Raw genomic sequence first — 22,006 nt, 5'->3', positions numbered from 1 at the left:
ATGATGGGAAGATGGAAGCAGAGACTGGATCAATGTCATAAACCCAAGAATTTGGCAGCCAGAAAAAGTACAGAATGCCTTTTCCCTTGACATTTAGGAATGTCCCTGTTGTCACCTTAATCCAAATGTCTAATCTACAGGAACTTTGACTTGATAAATGTTTGTTTTAATCCACATAGTTTATGGTAATTTTTTACATTATTATTTCACAAAAACTAACACACACATACACAAACACACACTCTCTATTCATGGTACCTGACACATATCTTGTATTCAGGTGTGTTCTTGGTTAATTTCTTATACTAATAAATGCTTTGTGACTAAAAAGTTGACAGAAATAGGAGAGTACATAGTAAGAAGAAGCCAGTTTTAGCTTAACTACACTTTCTTTGTTTGCTTCTTTATTTAGATTAATAAAATAGTTAAATTTAATGTATGCCTGAGTATTGTCCCAGAGACATTAGAAAAGCATTGGAAAATAAGATATCCTGCATTTTGTTGTCAGGATATTATCCATTAATGTTGAGAGATACTTCCCAATGGAATAACAAGATGCTTTCTAGTCTTCTTCCTAGTAATTAAGTATGATATTGGAACTCAGAGTTACCATACATTCCTTGCAGCCACAGTATATGTGTTCAGTATTTAGAAACTGTTTTCTTCACCTCAGTTGGGAATTCGGAGCTGTTGTCCATGGAGATGTGGCATCTAAACACCCATATGTGTATTGGTTTTACACATAATTATGATAAGCATGGTGTCACTTCCAGTCATTTCTTTCGGTCATTGCAAAAGATGTCTATCTGCCCACCACTCCCTGGCAAGGTCACAACTTGAGTTCAGAGTGTGTATGGGTGTGAAGAGAGAGGCAATTCCTTCCAAAGCCCACACATTCATGTTACCTTTTAGTGATCCAAAAAGGACAAACCATTATCCACCATGCTCAAAAACCTTGAAGGTTTTATTCCCAATATCTTTACGTTAATACAGATGCTTCTTATTTTTATACCAAGAAAAACAATCTGTTACACATAATGTAACTTTAATATACAACATAGAAACTCATTCTAAATTAGTTACAACAAGAACCTACAAAAACTTCATAGGAAAAAAGTTACCTAATATTGCCACCATATTTATTTACTTATTTATTTTTAGTAGACTGACCCTGTCAGACCCTGTCACCAATGCTCAGCTCTGTAAACAATGGTTATTTCCATATTCTAGGGGAATTATTAATAATACGGGCACTAAAATTAGCCTAGAAAGTTCTAGCACATCACTATATACTGTACAGTCCTCAAAAATAATTTATCGTACTGTTTCTAAAAAAAGGTACTAGGTTTGTTCTTTTGTTCTGTTTCCATATTATGGAGCTGCACACGCGCACTTTGTCTAACAGTCTAAAAACACAAGAACTGAACTGCAAAATCACAATCACAGAGATGAGGTGGTGGAGTCGAGGACTTCCCGCCCATTGCACACCGTCGGAACATAGGTGCTTGCAGAGGCTGCAAAACAAAAGCAGACAGAAAACTCAGTTAAATCAGCCATATAGGTAATGGCCTAGAGGATCCCAGACAGTGGTTACAATTAAGCTAAAACTTCATTTCAACTTGATCTTGGAATATTAATAATATAGATGACATATAACGTATATAATAATATATAATAATAATAAACTACATGAACTACATGGCTTAATGCTGTACTAAGTCAACTTTCTAAATATTTTCTGCATAGGATTAGTATGTGTCCTGGAATGTACTTCCACTTATGTCAACTCTTAGAGAATTATAAGCATAATCATTGCTGAAAGCAGTCTCTTTGGAATTGAAAAAAGAGGGTTGATAATCTAAAACTGGTTAAAATACAGTGTACAACACTGAAAGGTTACTGCAATTTTCTTATAGCTTGTTAAATGATTTCCTGTTTTCAATACCTTTAATTAGTTCTCTCTGGACAGAGATAACTCTTACATGGTCCCCTGAGTCATCTGTGAACGCTACTGCTTTAGAGAATGATTTGGTGGATCTTCATTGTTTAGGTTGCATGATCTTAGTGAAAACACTAGTGAGGGTTGGAGTGTGGAGAGTTTCAATTTCATAATAATTCTCAAAAGGCATTCCAAAAGGATGATGCCTTTGTTAATGTCAGTAGTGATAACAGTGTCACAGTGTGTGTATACTATGCATATGTATATTCGTTATTTTTATGTTAGTCTTATCAGATGCCATTTTAAACTATAAATATGTTGGTAAAGCTTTGCTTTTATGTGAAACCTAGCTCTGGATTAGTTATATTTCTTTTACTGTATAAGGACAAAAGCAAGGAGTCAAATTCTCCCCGGGATGAAGCCATGTCACCAAGAGAATAAGTTGATGTGGTGACCTTATTTTACCTCTAAGGTCTCTTTGCATCCCTAACCCTATCTCTGGAGAAAGAGTTTGACTTGCAGAAGCTGATCTGCCTGACCACAGCCCAGATTAAACTCCCCAGTCATATATGTCCAATTCTTTAAGGACTAATTCATGCTAAATTCATGCTAAAGTGTCTGATAGAGGATATATTCTAACTCCACAAAATTGCATTTTCCACATCTATTTCTCTGTTAGCTTATACAAAGAAGTGACTAATTGTGAGATTTGAGATTATGTGTCATCCAGTGGGAAAATTTTCACTATATTCTGGGCACTGAAATTTTTGGGTGATCCAGTACTATAAAAACCAGACCTCTTTCACATTTGTAATTTGCATAGCTGTGTGAGGAAAACCTCTGAAATCCAATACTTATAGCTGCCCACAGTGCCTGTAGTCATGTGACATACTCAGCATTGTTAAGACCATGCTCAATTTTCTTTCAAATACAACTCTATGGCATACACTAGCTTTTCTGAAATGTTCACAATTAAGAATATTTTAACAGAGGATGGGCCAGGCAAAAACTTGATAGAAAATGCTTCACAAATAACTTCAAATGTTAACAGCTTTATTTTATTCTTTCAAATTATTTTCATATCAACCCAAAATCATCAAAGCTGGAGAAAGAAAGAATAAAGGAAAAGTAAGTTTAAAACACAGATCTCTGGAAATGTGGGGAGCACTGTATGGCATCCAGATTATGCATTTTCTGCAGCCTCGCATCCAGCTGCATATTTGATGTCTTCCTGTGAAAGCAGAACTGTCCAAAGCAGAACTCTCAACATTTTCACCTGCCCCACTTAGCTTTCCTTTCCTCAGTAAGTTTCTCACATCAGAAGTCTAAAATCTGTGCCCTATTTTTTGTTTCCCCCATGTCAAATAAAACTATCATCAAACTCAACTAATTTTATCTATACATCCACCTACTTCATTACTACATCCACCACACTGCAACATTGCTTTTATTCTGAGTATTGAAGCAACCTGTATCACACTCACTTACACTCGGGCCTCCCAGAGAGACCACAGTCAGCCTTCTGAATCACTGATTCAACCAACCATGGATTGAAAATAGTCAGAAAAGAATGTGTACTGGATATCTGCAGACTTTCCTTGCGTTATTCCCTTAACAGCATAGTGTAGCAATTATTCACACAGCATGTACATTTAGACATGATACAAAGTATATTGGTGCACATACAAGCATTATGTCATTTTGTATAAGAGACATGAACATCCATGGATTTGGAAAGCCACAGGAAATGGTGATGGTGGTCCTCTAGCCATTCCCCTTTGTATATCAAGGGGTGGCTATATTTTCAGATATCAATCATCTACCAACAAGCCTCCGGTAGCTTCTCTTTGTGTTTAAATTCTCTCCCTTAGCCTTAGAAGCCAGGAGGATTTGGTTTATACTTCTCTTTGTGTGTTTACTGCATCCTACACCTGTTCTCTCCCCTTTGGCTTTGTTCTCTAACAACGTTTGTTTCTCAACTTGGTTCCTTTACAGTAGTCACTGGCTCTGCCAGGAATGTTCTTCTCTCTGCTCATCACACATCTGGCTCCTTCTTGTCATCCACGTCTGAAATATCACCTCCTCAGAAAGTCTGTCATCAGCCCACCTAATCTAAACTAGCTTCTTGCTGTCACATCATCCATTTTAAAAACTCATTCTAGCCTGTTTGCTGCCTGACTTTTTCTTGCTTATTATTTTTCTCAAGCTACACTACTGATCAGAAATATACAGTGGCATTGAGTGTGTGTGTTGCATTATTAATCTCTGGGGCTGGCCATGAATAGATCTCTAAACATTTCCTGAATCATCATTTAAGTATATGCTTTTCAAAGAACAAGGAAGCCAGTGGATGTTTTAGGAAAAGAAGGAAGTAGTCTGTTTTGGGGAGAAAGCTTTGTGTGGGGACCAAGTAGGTTTTTCAGTTTTTCAAGTCACATTGAGGCAATGAGTATCAACTACTCTTGCAGAGAGATCTGGAGCAGACCGAGAGCTCCCCATGCAGGCATGCTGCCTCTGACATTTTGACTAATCCCTTTATCTTTTCCAGGATCAAGTTTTATTATTTCTGGGCAGGTTTTTCATTTTAGCAGATTGAAGAGGAGTGATGTGTCATGGGGATAAGTCAGGAAGAACAAAGGACTGGTGTGTACATGTGTGAGCCAGTCTAATACCTTCTCTACCTCCATTTCTTGACATTGAGTCAGAAACCTACTCTGATAGTCCCCATCATGTTGTGGAACTTAATATAATTGTATTCTTTGATGTGCACTTTTAGAGCTGATTTGCCTGCTGCATTGAGATTTTTTAAAAATTTTGACTAGGCAGGAACTGCAGGGGCTTCAAAAGTAGCTGCATGACTTAAAACTGATCTACATACACCCCATGGAGATCACTGTGTAAGTTTATAGAACTTTGCATCCTCTACCTGCTCCATAAGGATGTAAAAAGGAATGTTTTATGTCAGAATGTCTAAATGCCTTGTGAGAGAGATAATACAAATTTAAGGTCTCTCAAGACATAACTGCAGCAAAAACACCATCAAATCTCTATACAGGCACTTTCCCCCATAAACCCTTTTTAGTTCATTGAAAGGAACTCTAACTTGTGTTTTCCTGTCTTTCTTTTCTTGTTTATCTGTAGCTCTTATCAGTGCATTCTATTATGTAAAAATATTCTCATTTTTGCACATGCTGCTGAGTATAGTAGAGGAAATTATTGTTGTATGAGTTTTCTATCTCAATTACTTTGCTTTTCATAAATATTTCACATGTGCCTTGCATACTAGACCATCTGTTATATCCCCCAAGGTAGTAAAATATGTGAAAGAGCAAAGTACTTGTGCATGTGTGTGTGTGTGTGTGCACGCGCATGCACGCACATGCGTGTGCATGTGTGTGATGAGCTTTTGCTCTTATTCTGATGAAATTCTCATGAGATATTTTTAATGGTGTAAGTTTGGCCCATTTTCTTAAGTGCAGTTAAGCAGATTTCTATAATCATCCTTTCTGTCAGAAATAAGATGTGCACAGACTTATTTTTGGCTTTACTAGGGCTGGAGGGAGCAGTAACTGTTAGTTACTCTAGGTTACGGTGTTTTTTGTCATTCAAAGTGAAAACTAAAGATAGTTGAAATAGATCCTCTAACTTTCACTATTGATCACAAAAGAGCAATTCACACATCAAAAGGCAGAGTTTACTTCGCAGACTTGGTGAAGCATTGGAGATCAATGCACTCAAGTGGCAGCTTTGTCTGGCTCTGTGAAATCCCCTTCACTTTCAGTAGTAATGATCAGATTGGCCAGGGTTTGGAAAAAATGAATGCTTTTTCTCAGGTAACTGGGTTATCAATCCTAAACACATTTAATAGATTTTTATATATTACTATTTTCATAGTCAATTTAGTGACTGAGACTTGTGCCTCAGAATCAGTGTTCTATTGTAACTCTGTAATACATCACACTCAAAAAATTAAGTCATTAAAAAAGAACAGATTTTCTCCATCTGGTCCATTTCCTTACTCCAACTGGCCCCAAATAATTTTTCCCAGGATATTTGCTTGTTTAGATATATTAATGTTATGGACAGAGGAATGAATACAATATCAGTTGTGTGTTGCTCAGCCCTCCTATTTTGTCATGTAGTTTGTTTTCTTATTCATCATCTTAATTTCACTTGTCCCATTCCAGAGGAATTTCATGTGGTGATTAGTAAATGTTATCTAAGAAGACAATGACATTAGTGGGCCCTGCTTAGTAGTCTTGCTAAATCAGAGATTTCACAACAAAAGACAGAGAATTCATGATGAATGCCTCTACTCCCGGAGCTCAAGAGGCTGAAGTAAGGATGGTAAGTCTAGCCTGAGCTACATAGACTGCCTCAAAAGACAGAAACAAACACAACATATAAACTGAAGTTTTAGAAGCTGCTTCCTCTTTATGACCCAAGTAATGGTCTTTAGCTATTAACAGTAGATCAAAATGAAATTGTATTTGTTATCCTAGGAGTTAAAAATGGACAGATCCAACATTGAGTGTGAGAATATTTTCATGTAGTTAGAACTTTACGAAAACCAAGATTTCTTCTTGTGACCTACAACGTAAGTTAATTACAAAGTCAGTAGAAGTGCCATTTAGTCTTCAACTATTTCATTCCACTGTCACTACAGGATGCTTTTTCAAGCATGCCATTTTACTCTTTCCTTACCTCTTCCAGGACAAATTTGACATCCAGTGAATAATTGGTAAATGAAAGGATTCAACAGAATTTTTTTTCCTGGTTTTTCATTCTTTCACCCGTTAGCCAGCCATCTTCTTTTCTAACCAAATATGCATAGAAAGTCATTCAAGGAGGAGAAACTCCTTATCCCGAGGCTCTGAATAATGTGAGCTGTATGCCTAGGTATCAAAGCCTGAAGCTGAAGGTGTTAAACCATAATAAAATTATGTCAAGCATCTGTCCTCCTTTTTAATGGAGTTAATCCCATTAGCTCCACCTTCAAATTATATGCAACTCTAAGCACATTATGAGCTAGGCCATACAGTAGTCTCCTAAGTAATCCCTTTGCATTCTACCTGTGTTAGAGTCTTCCTGCAAAGACATAATGATTCTTTGAAGGCAAGATCAGGCCTGGTTTCTGATGGAACCCCTGTAGTGCTTTCCCACTTCTTTCAATAGAAAAGCAAGTGTCTTTACTATGACCTTCAAAGTTACACATGATTTGCTCTGTCTGCTCTCACTTTTGCCATATTCATTTTCTTCTAGCCACACTGGCCTCTTTTGTGTCTTCTTTTGTGGCCTTTGCATTTGTTCTTTCCTCTGCTTAGAATATCTTTCCTTCAGATATTAGCATGACTCACTTCCTCTGTTTCCTTCTTATCTTGCTTATATGAGTTAGTAGGAAAGCAAGCCAATCTATAAAGAAATATGCTAATTCTGATTATCCTCATTATGTCTGATTTGTCCATTCCCTAAATGACTTTCTCCACATCACTTTGATACATTTGATTCTCCACACACTTGATACATTACATATTAATTTGGTGGTTTGTACTCCTCCCTGGCTTGTTAGAAATGCCAAGCACCAGGAGTACAAATTTTCTCGTCATGATCACATTTGCAAGGAGTTTTTCATGTTCTGTAGACATAGAAATTTCCCCACTTACGAAATTAAAAGGAAAAAGAAGTGGGAAAGAGAATTGAATACAATAAATTGATGTTAGGCCTTTTGGTACTGAAGATGTAAAACTAAACTATGGACAATAGAGTATAAATGCATTTTTTCTTTTTTGAAGTTAGCATAGCTACATAATTCTGAGCATAGCTCCATTCCCAAAGGACATATAACAAATTTAGTGTCAGATGAAACTTTTTAATAATAGCTCTTTCTCATTTAATATTTTGGTCTAGGAACTGTGTTGCATCCTTTTTCAAATATGTAGTACAGAGGGTGGAATATGCATTTTTATTTAACTCAAGTAGTACTTGCTTTTAAAGGATCATTTAAGGTGTGAAAGTATGCCTTTACTGGAAATACATAGCCAGGCATTACTAGTAATATTTTAATATTTGTCTTTATAAAATTACTTTGTTGAAAAGTTTTGTAGATAGCTCTGTATAATAATCTATGATGGACAAGGATTTTAACACTGAACATAGTATAAATGGAGGAGATTCAAGTGGAAACCCATGTTGATAGAACAAGATGCACTCTGGTGTGGAACTACCAAAACCTTGTTAACTTAAGAAAATCATTGTTTTTTTTTTTTAATAGATGTTAAGATTCTCATGGTGAGAATAGTCACTGAACTGAATTTTGTAACTGGGCTGTAGAAAATTTCAGAGAAGCCAGAGGAATCATCAAGCCACTTTTGAGAACATTATTTATGACTTCAGTTGCCAAATTCCTTAAGTATCTAATAGCTAGAGCCCTGTTTTTCCTCATCTGGAAATGTACTTATCAGAATAAATGATCCTGAGCCATCCTTTCTACCTCCAGTTTCTGTGGTCTCTGTTATTATAGAAAATGGACTCTATTTGCTTGGGGAAAACCTAGCAAATTATGAGATGTAAAGAGAAAATAATTTAAAGGTTGGAAAGTATTTGTGAGATGCATCGAATAGTAATGCTGAAAAAGGAAAGGAAACCTTCTGATACACGCAAGGTTGCCTGTTATGCCTGGGGACTATCTTCTATTACCAATGAGGGAGAAAAAAAATGGAAGGAGGATCTTGGGAATGTTGTGGGCTTTTTAAAGGGGAAAATGAATTGACATTTATTTGAGTTGGATCGATATGATGTGTCCTGCCTGGGCTTAACTCTGAATGCTCTTGCTCTTCCTCTATTGTCCACTGAAGATTTATGTTTGTAATATACTCTTGCCTGTGGTGAGGAAGACTGTCATTTCAGTGTGGGTTACCAAATAACTTGTTAATTTTCTTGGCCAGGCTAGTACATAGTATCATTATGAAACTCCCTGAACTCATAGTGTAAGCAAATTATGCTGTTTTCCTGGACTTGCAATGCAGAGAAGAAATGGGTATTATTTTTCCTTTTATAAAGTCAGATTCAGCCTTTGGCAATAGCTTGATCTCTGTTCACTAGGATGTCTTCAAAGACTTGGTCTAAGAACGTAGTCTGATGCATACATGTCTGCTTTCTGTTGCTATAGCTCCAGAAATAATTATATCATAACTTTGGAAGACTTCATTTAATATTTTTATATACACTTTCACTTTATAATGTGAAAATTCTTTGTAATAAAATAGTTTTATTTTTTGATATTGAGCAGTCCATACGTCATTCACCCCAAACAGGTGACTTTCTGAGTAAGGAAACATCAATCTCCATCTGTCTATATCTCCTCAGGGACCCAGATCTGTGTATCATTAGTTAGCAGAAGCCTCTTGGCTGATCATAATGATAATGAAATATACATTTGAATGATAGCCATGAGCAAGAGAAACACAATTCCCATAGGACCCAATCTGGGTACATAATAATTCTGAGGACACTTCATTGTTCACTCATCTCCCTAAACTCATCTCCCTAAATCCCAACCTCAAGGGCTCCTATAGAGTTTTATGCAGCATAACCTCATGTGTACATACATCAATATTATGCAGTGACTCTTTCATTCCCAACATGTTTTCTCGATTGCCTGTCTTTGGAAACCAGCTCTGAGGATTTTCTTTACTTATAAGCAGAACAAAATAATGGCCCCTTTTACATCTGACTACGAAGGATTTTTGTTTAAGTATGTGGGTGTGGGAACAGCATCGCAAGGACTAGTTAGGATACTGTGGTCTCAGTTATACTGTCCTTTTTTTCAGGTGGCCAGGTATTTCTGTTCTGTAAATGCCTTCCTTGGAGTGAAGGATCTAGAATGAGAATGTAGCTAGCTGATGTCATCATGAGGAAAAGAATGAGAGACTACCACTCTCTCTGAATCCAATGCCTGTTTCCCCTCTGAAGGTCATGTAAAAGAACCTCTCTGTCCTGTGTTATTAGTGGTTGAAGCACACAAGGGTGTTATGTGATGTGGTTCTTAAATGTTTTTTACTGGACAGCTTCTATTGAGCCAGCTGGATTATCTATTATAAGCCAGATTTCCAGCCTTTGCCCCAGATCGCAGGAAAAGAATATCCTTGAGTGAGATTAAGAAATCTCCATTTCAAAATGATTTTTAATAGAAACATTTGGAAACTGTTGACATGTGGGTATAGTTGCTGGAAAAGAGGTAAAGGTTTCATTCATTTTTATTCTGACTTCCATTGTATATAATGAATCAGGAATAGCTTGCATTTCTCTTTTGCACATAGTAACGTAAAACATTTTTCCAGTGATGAGGTTTCCAAGATTTCCGTAGCCATGTTCCTTGTTCTATGCCTGCTTCTGAGCTTGGTCATGCTTATCCATCTTTTGGGAGAAACTTTTTAGCTTTAAGGACCCATACTAATACTTTGTTGTTGTTGTTGTTGTTGTTAACCACTTCAGTTGCTGTCAAAGTGATATATCTGCCAGAGAATGAACTGAAAATTTATGTGAAAATTCTAAGCCTCTTAATCCATGAAAAAGTAAAGTACTAGTCTAATTTAGAATTTGGAGAATATAGCATATATTTGGAGAATATAGCATAATAAAATATATAGCATAATAAAAAATATATAGCATAATAAAAATATCCACAAAGTCTTTGAGCGATAGTCTCTTTCCCCTTGAATCTGGGCAGGCTGTATCACAGAATGTGTAAGTAAATTTAGTACCAGTTTTTTGGTATGAATTTCTTGGCCAGGTCAATATTCATTTCCATTCTCATAGAACCCACATGCCTGTTACTAAGGACAAGAGTAAAATTGTAATAAATCCTCAAAATCAGCTCAGTCTCGGCAGAAAACTACAAACAGATGCCATGTGAAGCAGATAAACAGCCCAGCCAGCCCAGCCACTTTAATTACTGATGAACAAAACCATGAAATAGCCACTTAGATTATGGGGAAATTTGTTATGCAGGAATAAATGTGTGTACTATCTTTGCTTACCCTTGTCTATATATCACATTTTTTTTTTACATCTGGACAGAGTAAGTCCAATGTCAACAGCAAAATCAGTAATAACTGCCAAAAAGAATTCATTGCCTGAATGATACTTACTAGAAGGATCTAAGTGACATTTGTCAGATTTTGGTATCTATAGAGGATGTCTACTCTCACTTCGTACTCACAGATACTCAAATCTGATCAAGCCCATTATACAAGTGTATATAATCTACACACTCATCAAGTTTTTCTTGATTTATGAAACAACATACTTTCTAATATTTTGGAGGGAAATGGATAGAAACTGAGCTGAACATGTATTGGAGGAAGTGGATATTATGATATTAAGTGAATGAATTAAATTCAGTATGTCAGTAGCATGTTCACACATAGAAATGGATTTTACAGACCTGAGACTTTCAGATTCCTTTGTGATTCACAATCAATAAACATTTTATCAGCAAATATAATTTATCTAAAACTAGCCTATCTATCTATCTATCTATCTATCTATCTATCTATCTATCTATCTATCTATCTATCTATCTATCTATCTATCTATCTGTCTGTCTGTCTGTCTGTCTGTCTGTCTGTCTGTCTGTCTATCTATCTATCTATCTATCTATCTATCGATCTATCTATCTGTCTACCTTCATAATTCACCCGGTATGACTTACCTTTATTACATATAAATGTGCCCTAAGACTTTTGAGAATTCTGTTTTCTTTTTGAAAAAATGCTTGCAGAACACAGTAAATAAATTTAATGACACATTAATGTGTTTTTCTCTACAGGATGCAAAACAGTGCCCTAGACACATGGTCTAGGGACACTGTCTTAGTCATTAGACTATACACAGTGCTTTGATTGAAATGGGAAAAAATTTTAGCCACAAATCAGGAAATACAAGGTCAACTCTTGACTCTTAAATCATTATGTATCTTTGAGAAATAACTTTGATTCTCAATTTTCTAACCTATAAAATAGAACTTGTGATATGTGGTACTCATAAGTATAAAATGAATCCACAAACATAAACCTTCTCTGAATAAATAAAACAGGATTATAAATACCAGATGAGTATATTTGTTACTTACAGATGTTGAAATACACAGACATCATATAAACTTCATTCTGTTATAGAATAGTGTTCCATTGACTTGAATTAATTAGATTAATACTGATGAAACAATGAGGAATGAATTTAGTGTTTCTTAAAGAAAGAGAATTTCACTTATTGGAATAGCTCAGTGACAGTTTAAATAGGTCTGTTGTGCCCACAGCACACTGATTTTGTGTAAGTGGTATTTGAATGTTTGAAGAGAACTAAGTGCTCTTGTTATTCCTTCCAGAATCATCGAGACTAGATACATGTATTAGAAAATGCTACCATTTCTGAGCTCAAAGGTATGGTTTGAACAAGATTTGTGAAGACTTAAAGACTTTGCTAAATTATTCCAATAACCACAAAAGGCTTTGAGCTATCAGCAGAGCCCAGAGGTTAACATGTCCTGACCAGATTAGGGTCATCTTCCCTTGGTTTGCTGTGTGAGCCTACAAAAAACAACCACACATCATGGGAGCCCAGAGCTTGCATTTTGGAAGCAGCATGATATGATGCAGTGGTTAGGTACACTGGCTTTGAAATCACCTGTGTTGACCCCAAAATTGGATTCAACCACGACAAAAATGTGGACTCTAATTGGGTTTCTTTACCTCAAAGAATGTGAACATAAGGAAAATATAGAATGGTAGAATTGTGCTTAGCACAATTCCTAGTACATAGTAAACTCTGTTGTTCCTATTAGCTATTATTGCTTTTTATTATTTATTGACAGTTCTTTCTTGTTCTGACTAGCTAGCTGTTATAATAGGGATGCTGATAAAGAGATCTCTTTACTTAAGAAATAAGCATGTTTCTCATGTTTTGACAGGTCTTACCATATCCTGGGATTCAGCCATTGTGAAATCTGGGAATTTAGGTGGAAAGACAGTAAGTCCTCACTCCACAGCTACTTACAGCTGAGGAGCTATGATATCTACAGGGCCTCCCTGAGCACATGCTCCCAGGCTGTCAGTCTTGCTTCTGTTTTCTGGTGGGGGAAAGAGTAGCCCTGCTAAAATCTATACTTAGTTGGAGAAATTGGGGCACTAATGTGATTGCTCACCCTGTGATGCTGAGCTATTTTGAAATATCCTTTAAGGCAAAATTGTGAAGCAGTCATTTGTCTCTGTCACTTGCAGCCTCCCTCACTTCTGTGGCTCTACTCCCCTACTGTCCTTTCACCCTTCTGCCAGTGAATCCTTCCTAATGCACACCACAAATTCACTGAAGATAGCTTTAAAAGACTCTGCCCTTCAGGTATATTTGTGCTTTACAAAAAAACTTGAAAGAATTAAATCACAGATTCTTTTAAAAGAGTGTTTCAGACATTTGCAAGCCTCTAGGAGAAAGATCTTTGGGCTGGAGTGGTAGCTTAGCATCCTTCAGTTCATTCTGACTTCTTAGCTGGTTCTTAGCTGAAAAAAAACACCTTGCCATTAGAACAGAAGATGTATTGCAGGATTTTCTGGGGTGTGTTTTACAAGACAATTTTGGCCAAATACTTTTAAGAAAGTCTGAAAAAATAAGCAGATTTTCTTCCTGTAAAGGTTCTAATACATTAAAGGAAGTCCTTTAGACTTCAAGGAGGTGTGTAGGAGGGAGTCCTCTCCATCTAATTCGATCAGGCTTCCCTTTTCATTTTTTCCGTGGACCTCTCTCAGTCTCTGGGTCATCTAGAATACACCTAACTAAACACCAATATCATCAAATCCCCTAGTCACAGGAGTAAAGAGGCCAGTAACACAGTGCTATTATGACCTTGCACAAGGTGACCCATGAAAGTGATTGTAGAACGAGATTAGGGATCAGGTGATCTAGAGTCAAAACACTAATTATGAATTGAATGATTTTCTTTCCTGCCAGATTTTACATAGACTTTGACTTGTCTGCTTTACACTGTATCCTCAGCTCCTAGTCAGTAACTGTCAAGAGCTTTGTGAATTAGTACTTATTAAAATTATATTGAGATTGTTTATGGAGACAGACTTGTGCTGTCTGTTTCTGCCAGCCTGATTTTCAGTCTGATGCCATAGGTGAAAGGGTCAGTGCCAAGTTGCATACTTACACTGAGAGTATGTGGTCCCTGTTCCGCTGACACTGAACCTGTTGAGGTGCAGTCTGTGTGTTACCACATTCTTCTGGGGTTGGAACAGGACAATGTGAACTTTGGGTGCAAACAAACAGCCCAAGACCACGAAGCCACTCAGGCTAACGGAGATACACATGGTTGTTGTCTGCACCTGTAAGAAAAGATTGGCTAGTTAAGTGTCCAGCTGTAGATTCAACAAGGTAGTTACCTAACGAGAGCACTGAAGTGCGACTCAGCAGAATCCTATAATCAGTTGTAATTGTGTTCTTATTATGGCTAAATCAATACAGTAATTAAATTGGCTCTTCTGTGTTGGGGATATTTGTGGAAACTGGAGGATTTCTAAGTAAGCATCTCTTGTGTGGGTTGCTCCTGAATGCTTTCCAAGGCTTCTCATGCATTTTCTTGTTTTGTTTATTTTCTTTATGTTTGTATGAAGATATTTATACAGAACCACTGAAATCAGAATTTTAAGTAGGGAAACAAATATTCAGTGATGAAATGGTCAGAATGCTGATGTTTTCAATGAATGAACTTGGCTTGTTTCTTAAGAACAAATTTGGCTTTTAACATTTTTCTATTTTCTTTTCCTGCTGGAGGTTTTGCTCTACGCAAGTATTTGGAGGAGCATTACATAAATTTTTGTTTTTATTATTTCTTTTATTTATTTTGTTGACATCTCTTTGGAATTTGATTCATCATTTATATGCCATGAATCTTGGTGTTTTCTTGGTTTTCACAATTCAACCTTCACAGAATTTTTATTCTCTCTGTATCTCTTTTGTTAGTATACTTTAGAATTAGGGTTTATTTTTCTTTCTCATTCTTAGGCCCTTACTGCCCATAATCCCTGATTTTATTACTTATCTTGGCTTCAGGTCCTATATATTTGCTGGAAAATTTCACACTAGACTCTCTATATTTATTACTTTAATACAAGAAAATAGGAAGTATTTCTTATATCAGATTTGTAATCATTTGCTATAGATCTTCAAAGATTCCTTGATATTCTAGACTAATTTAGGTTTCTTTCCTCTCCTCAAACTCTCCAGGCAAATTCTATTACCAAATAATATAACTTTTAATGCCCTAAACTTTTTTTGGGGTGGGGGTCCGGTCGTGGGGCCTGAACTGTGGGCCTGGGCGCTGTCCCTCAGCTCTTCAGATCAAGTCAAGCACTCTACCACTTGAGCCACAGTGCCACTTCCAGCTTTTTTCTTTTTTTGCTTATGTGGTGCTGAGGAATCAAACCCAGGGCCTCATGCATGCAAGGCAACTGCTCTACCACTGAGCCACCTTCCAAGCCCGCCCTAAAATTTTTGACCTTCTTTTATAATCAAGGAAAACTTAGGACCAAGTAATTGGAAAAGTCACATGACTACAAAACTTTTGAATGTTTCAGTTTCATTTATTTATTATTTTTTGAGACAAGGTATCTCTGGATAGCCAGGGCTGGCCTTGACTTCATGATCCTTCTGTCACTACCCCTCAAATGCTGGGGTTGTCTGTTAATTTTGTTTCTGATGTAAATTTTTAGGCTATGCTTGTAACAAATTCTAGCTGTAGTAATTATACTTTATCTGTGAAAGGTATATCTATCTTTGTTATTTAAGATTCTTGTCTTTTTTTGGTCAGTCCCGGGGCTTTAAATCAGGGTCTAGGCATGGTCCATAAGCTTCTTTTGCCTAAGACTAGCACTCTACCACTTGAGCTACAGCACCACTTCTGGACTTTTCTGTTTATGCGATACTGAGGAATCGAACTCAGGGCTTCATGCACGGTAGGAAAGCACTCTACCACTAAGCCACATTCCTAGCCTAAAGTTCTTTTCTTCTTTAACGATTCCAATGCCTTTCACATTTGGACCCCCAATTATAATTAACCATTGCCAACTTATCAAAAAAGAAGCTATTCTATAATGTAAAAGCTATGATAAATCTGGCATAATTTGTTATGTACACATATTTGTGCATTTTTTCTCCCTCAATTTTGACTATGAAGTCAAAATGAAAAACATCATATATCATACTACCAGAGTCAGGGTGAGGCAACTTTAAATGTGCAAAATTTCAAGGAAAACTTTTCTATACTTCTTCAAGCTCATCACATACTTTTTAGACATTCCAAAAAAAGAGGAGAGGGAGGCTTTTTGTAGGGTATCCTGGAAAATAAACTGTCCTGTGCTGTACTGTCCCTTCGTTTAAAGCCTAGTGAAGAGTGCTTTACTGTGGCTATTCCCCAAAGTATTTGTATCTCCACAGGATACAGGTGTTGTGGCTTAGGGCTTGTTTTCTGAGAAGGTAAAAAATTCTAATTCCTTTAATAGCATCACACAAAGACTCACTACTATATTGAGACAGTGTTTCTGTTCTCTAAGATTTTAGTAAAGCAAAGATATTTGTTGGGAGCATTGATAACATGGCCTGAACAAGAGCCATCATGGGTAGCCCTTGGCCAATATAGAACAGGCTGAAGTCTGTTATGGAAAGAGTCTAGAATGATACAGCAAGAGGCTTTGGCACTGAGAAACTCAGACTAAAGAATTACCAGCCAACTCACCCAGGGACTTGAAGGAGAAAAAAAAAGCACAGGAAAACAAGGAAGACCCCATGCAAAAATCTTTTACTCATCTTTTAGCCATCCTCAGTATGAATCTTTAAACACCTGTAGTTGTGGAAATAATAAAGGATATATCTTTAGGCACCTGGAGACTTGAAAATCATAAAGCCATTCAGCCACATAAGAACTGTCCTACTTCTGCTTTATTACCCTTTAATCATAGTTGGGAGAGAGACAGCAATTGGTGGACTTGGGGAGATAAGCAAAGGGGAAACCAGCCATTGCAGGTTCCAATCTGGGGCGAGTAGACCTCTGCAGCAAATAAAATTTATGTTAATATTTTTTTTGTTTGATAAGTACATAGGTTTAGTACATAGGGTATAAGTACATAGGTTTAGTACATAGGTTATTCATAAAAATATTTCTAGAAAAAAAAACTGGTTGTAAGGCCTTATGTAATCTGAGAGTTTAAAAATGAATGGGGGACTGGGAAGGTGGTTCAGTGGTAGAGTGCTTGCCTTGCATGCATGAGGTCCTGGATTCCTCAGCACCACATAAACAGAAAAAGCCAAAGTAGCACTGGGGCTCAAGTAGTAGGGTGCTAGCCTTGAGCTGAAAACCTGGGGGACAGTGCCTAGGCCCAAAGTTCAAGCCCCACAACCACTACCACCATCACCACCACCACCAACAGCAAATGACTTGAGCAATAAGGTCATGATTGTTGTAGATCACTGATTTATTTCTTGTAATACAACATCTTGATTCTCAAACAATGGTCCTTTGCTTATCAGCATCCCCATTCACTGAGTGCTGGTCAGAAATTCAGAATTTTGGGTCTCTAATCTTTCTTTTTGAGTCAAAAATCTTCATTTAAACACTATCCCTGGGTGTTTGATACATGTTAGGATGACCATCTTTCAAAGAACAAAAAGTTTAAAATCCCATCAGAACACATCACTGAGTTAGTGAGTTAGCCATTGTTTTCATCAGTTTGCTTTTTGTGTTCTTCCTCTGTTTTCCTACTAGACAGTAAGTTATGAAAGAAGAGGAACTTCCTATGTTGATAGCTCTACTCTGAGGTGTCTTAGTGCTCAAATATATTGAGGACATGAACAGACAAAAACTCATGAATGAATGAATGAATGAATGACTTTCCACCAAAGCGTGGCCTAAGTTTTATTTATACAATTTAAAGTATGTATTGGGTTCTTGATAGCTCGATGTTCGATTCTTAAGCTAGCTGAGAAGGTTTGGATGTGATATAGCAAGAATCCATAAATGCTCAAAGATTCTTTACATTTTTGTATTTTTACCAACATTCTTGCTTGTTCTGTCTTAGATACCTATAATAACTTCTATTATTCTTCCTTGCTGTATACTCTTTCAAATCCATATTTTATGTTAAGTTTGTGGTAGAGAAAAGTTTCAAATATCCCATTGTCCTATTGTTTCTTAACTGTGCTACTGAGTAGTTAATGTTCTCCTGAGTCTGCTCATCTCTTTAATGGACAATAAAATTTGCATTCCAAAGTGTTATTGAGGTCATGTGAGCTCATGTGTATATAGCATCCAGAAAAATTGAACAGGAAATATTTCCTTTCTTCCCCTCTTACTGTTTACCATGAGACATTTTGTCTTAGCAAACAACCCACAAAAAGGAAGCAAGGAAAAAAACCCGTCAAGAATTCAAAGCCCTTAAACATTAGGTAAACAAATTCTTTTGCTGATATAATCTACTCAAGTCACCAGTTTCCACTGGTCTCTTACCAATGCTGTTCACTCTTTCTGAACTACCTGGTTTTTCTCTGGGAAAGTTTTAATCTTATTCTTATTTCTAGAAAAATCATCCCAGGTATAAATTCATTTTCTTGTTCACCCCTTATTGTACCTCTAGACTTTAGTCACATGGTGGTAAATAGCTTGAATAAACTAGATACATTAACTTCTGCCAGATTCTTTAGTCTGTGCTTTAGTTTCCTTAAAAATAGTTTATAATGCCCATGTTTCATGCCTGTAATTCTAGCTATTTAGGAGGCTGAGATCTGAGAATCATGGATTTTAATATATATTTTTATTGTAAAGATACTGTACAGAGGGGTTACAGTTACATGAGTTAGTAATGAGTACATTTCCTATCGAGCATCATTATACCCTGAAGTCAACTCTGACAGGAAAGTCTGTGAGATTTTCATCTCCAATTAACTCATCCAAAATGCTGGAAATGGAGTTGTGGTTCAAGTGGTAGAATACTAGCCTTGAGCATAAAAACTCAGGGATAGCACCCAGACCCTGAGTTCAAGGCCCAGGACCAGAAAAACAAAGAAAAACAGGTTTATAGAAATCATATATGCACATCATATGAGATGTTATGTTTTGAAATATAAATATGCTGTGGTCAGCATATACTGTGGTATTTTCATTACCTCACATATTTACCTTTTTTTTTTCTTGTGGTAAAAACCTGAAAATCTTTCTGGATGATTTCCAAGTGCACAATATATTGCTATTAACTGAAGGCACACGCATCTTGAACTTTTCCTTCCCTATCTAATTGGACTTTAATATCTACTTGGTCTCTTCGGGATGCCGTTTTCCAGCACTTGGCAGTGTCAGGATTGCTGGCACACAGAGAACCAGGGATTCTTACAACTCATTCTGTGAAACAAATGGCATAAAAAGGAAATTGTTTTGCTTCTGGAAAACTTTGACAATAACTTCAGGTGCCTTGTTAGCCTAGCAGGTAGCACGTCAGTTTGATAATTGATGAGAACTTCAGAACTAAGAGAAAGAGCTCTCATCTGAAAATATTCTTACATCCTGTCATTGTATACAAAAAAATCAGAATTATTGATAGAAAATTGCCTAATGAGTGGTTGTGACATTTTGGAAAATTATGATGGAATTATGATGCTTTTTTCAGATGAGCTAGCAATTATATGGAAGTCTAAGTATTTGAAATATTTGTTATTGCAGCTCTATGAGTAATGACTTGTGCATGTGCCACAAAACTTTTCGGTAGTTCAAGGACTCCCTTCCCCCACCCCCTCTATTTCATATCCACTCAGTATATTTGTTTATATAACTAACACTTTAGAAATAGAGCAAATCAGCATTGTATTTTAATCTGTTTTAGGACAGCAATGAAGTATGAATAAACCAACTAATCTGGGCTTAATGTTGCAAGTCTATTTTAATTTACAGATTGATCTATTGTAGTCATATCTTCTCATGTCTAATTTGAAGTATTCTCAATAAATTCTTAGATATGAAGTCTTATTCTCTTCCAGTTGCTTTTCAATTAAATTAAGGTGTTTTATGAGCATGTATGGCATTCTTTCCCACTAGATTATAAATTATTTGAATGACCATGACATCTACATTTATTTTCCCCCCTGTACCTAGCATAATGTTCTAAATAATGTGGGCCCTGATTTAATGCTTTCAAAAGATAATGAATTAATTTATATATAGGATATCAAGGATCATCATGGCATTTATAATTACTCAATTCAATCCTAAGCTGAAATAAAAGTCCATTTTAAATTCCACACACACAAAAAAAACATTTATATAAGAGCAAGGGAAAGAAGAAATTAGAGGAAAAGTCAAAGAAGAAACAAAAGACTTACTCTGTAGTCACTTGATGTTACGTAAAATATAGGGAGGAAGGCCAGCCAGATAATACAGGTGGTATACATGGTAAAACCTATGAACTTGGCTTCATTGAAATTTTCAGGGCACTTCCTTGTTTTGAAGGCGTACACAGTGCATAAGATCACCAGGATCACGTCGTAGGTGAGAGAGATCAGCATGCTGGAATCCTTGACATTGCATTTTAGAATGACCGTTTCTCGCTTCTCTGGAAGGGTATACCTTCTCGTGCCTGGAGCTTCCAGGATGAGCCACACAGACACCACCACAATCTGCACCAGTATCAGACCCAGACAGATGAAAACCTGAGAACTGGGGCTGATAAATTTTGGCCTCTGAGCTCCATTCTTAACCCCATCAAAGATTCGAGCAATGCAGTTTGTCTTGGTCAGTAGGGCTGAATAACAGATAGCAAAGGAAGTCCCCAGCCCAAGCCGACGTAATGCACAGATGACAGGAGAGGGCTTGGCAATGAAGAAAAATGTCATGCTATAGGACAGGCCCACTCCAAACAACAAGATGTAGCAGAGTTCTCGACCCGAGGCCTTGACCAAGGGTGTATTGTTGTGCTTGATAAAAACTGTTATAACTATGCACGTGCACATAAAACCCAGGCAGGCAATGGTGACTGGGCCAATGGCCCAGGCATCTTCCCACTTGATGTAGTCCTCAGGAAGGTCAAAGCAGCCAGATAGGTCTGCAGTGGGCCATTGTCCAGGCCCACAATCCATACAGGTAAACTCGTCAGCCAAGTATTCATAAGATTCACAGGGGATACAGATCCAGCAGCAGACATCACCTGGTTGCATATTCTTCATTTCATTGGGGGCACAGGGGTCACTGCACTGGGAAGTGGGAACTGAGTTTCTGGACCAGTGTATAGAATCAACATTTAGAGATAAGGTTTCAGCCCAGTGACCAACTTTCAAGTAGGAATACTTTCCACCCAGGTACTGGAAATTGAATACGTTGTATCGTCCCATTCCATCTCCGTAAGTGTCAAACTTGACGATGCTATCTGCATCATTGTTTGGGTTGAATGGAGCTTTGATATGTAAAATGAGAGAAAAAAAACAGAAAATTTGTTTAAGTTTCTCTGTATATGACCCACTAATGACATGCACACAGCACCACTGAAATAACAGGATACAGGAATTACAAAGCTGACATAATTTATCACTCACCATTGAAAGTTACACACCGAAAGCTCTAAGAGGTGCTTTGGCATTCATAAGTTCACTTGTTAAACATTACCACACTTCTGAATGCTGCGAAGTACTGTGACAATAATGAGTACGATGCAAGACTCTTTCAAAGACGCTATTATACAGCAGGGGTCTGACAAACATGTCATATTCTGTATGGTGTGTAAATGTTTTGTCTTAAAAGATTTAACAATAGGAATTTAGCACAAACTCATGTCTTATTGCATATTTATTTATGTGTAGCCACCAAAATGTTTACTTTCTCAAATTTTTTCATGAAAATATAAAATTAACAAGAAGAACTTTTGACCTTAAGCTTGAAGAAAACGTTCTCATTATAAATTCATGATGCACTTTTTAAACAGTTCAGATGGCTCACAAAGAAAATAATTGAGATTCATACTGAAATCCACTTATAAGCCT

At 36.8% G+C, this 22,006-nt stretch overlaps 1 protein-coding gene across 4 annotated transcripts in view; it reads right to left on the bottom strand.

The window, feature by feature from the left end:
• Positions 1-1,147: 1,147 nt before the first annotated feature.
• Grm3 (glutamate metabotropic receptor 3) overlaps positions 1,148-22,006 on the bottom strand; it is a 210,452-nt gene continuing 189,593 nt past the window's right edge. For all 4 annotated transcript variants that reach the window (XM_069996380.1, XM_069996377.1, XM_069996378.1 and 1 more), the window contains 3 exons: positions 20,357-21,423; positions 14,145-14,319; positions 1,148-1,514 (listed from right to left, as the gene is read on the bottom strand). In XM_069996380.1, the coding sequence (XP_069852481.1) occupies positions 1,441-1,514; positions 14,145-14,319; positions 20,357-21,423 (1,316 nt within the window). In that variant the 3' untranslated portion in view covers positions 1,148-1,440. The remainder of the gene's footprint in view (positions 1,515-14,144; positions 14,320-20,356; positions 21,424-22,006) is intronic.

This window comes from Dipodomys merriami, unplaced genomic scaffold (genome assembly GCF_024711535.1).
Source record: "Dipodomys merriami isolate MVZ:Mamm:240054 unplaced genomic scaffold, mDipMer1.0.p SCAF_5, whole genome shotgun sequence".
Taxonomy (NCBI): domain Eukaryota; kingdom Metazoa; phylum Chordata; class Mammalia; order Rodentia; family Heteromyidae; genus Dipodomys; species Dipodomys merriami.
This window is presented reverse-complemented; position numbering and strand designations above follow the sequence as displayed.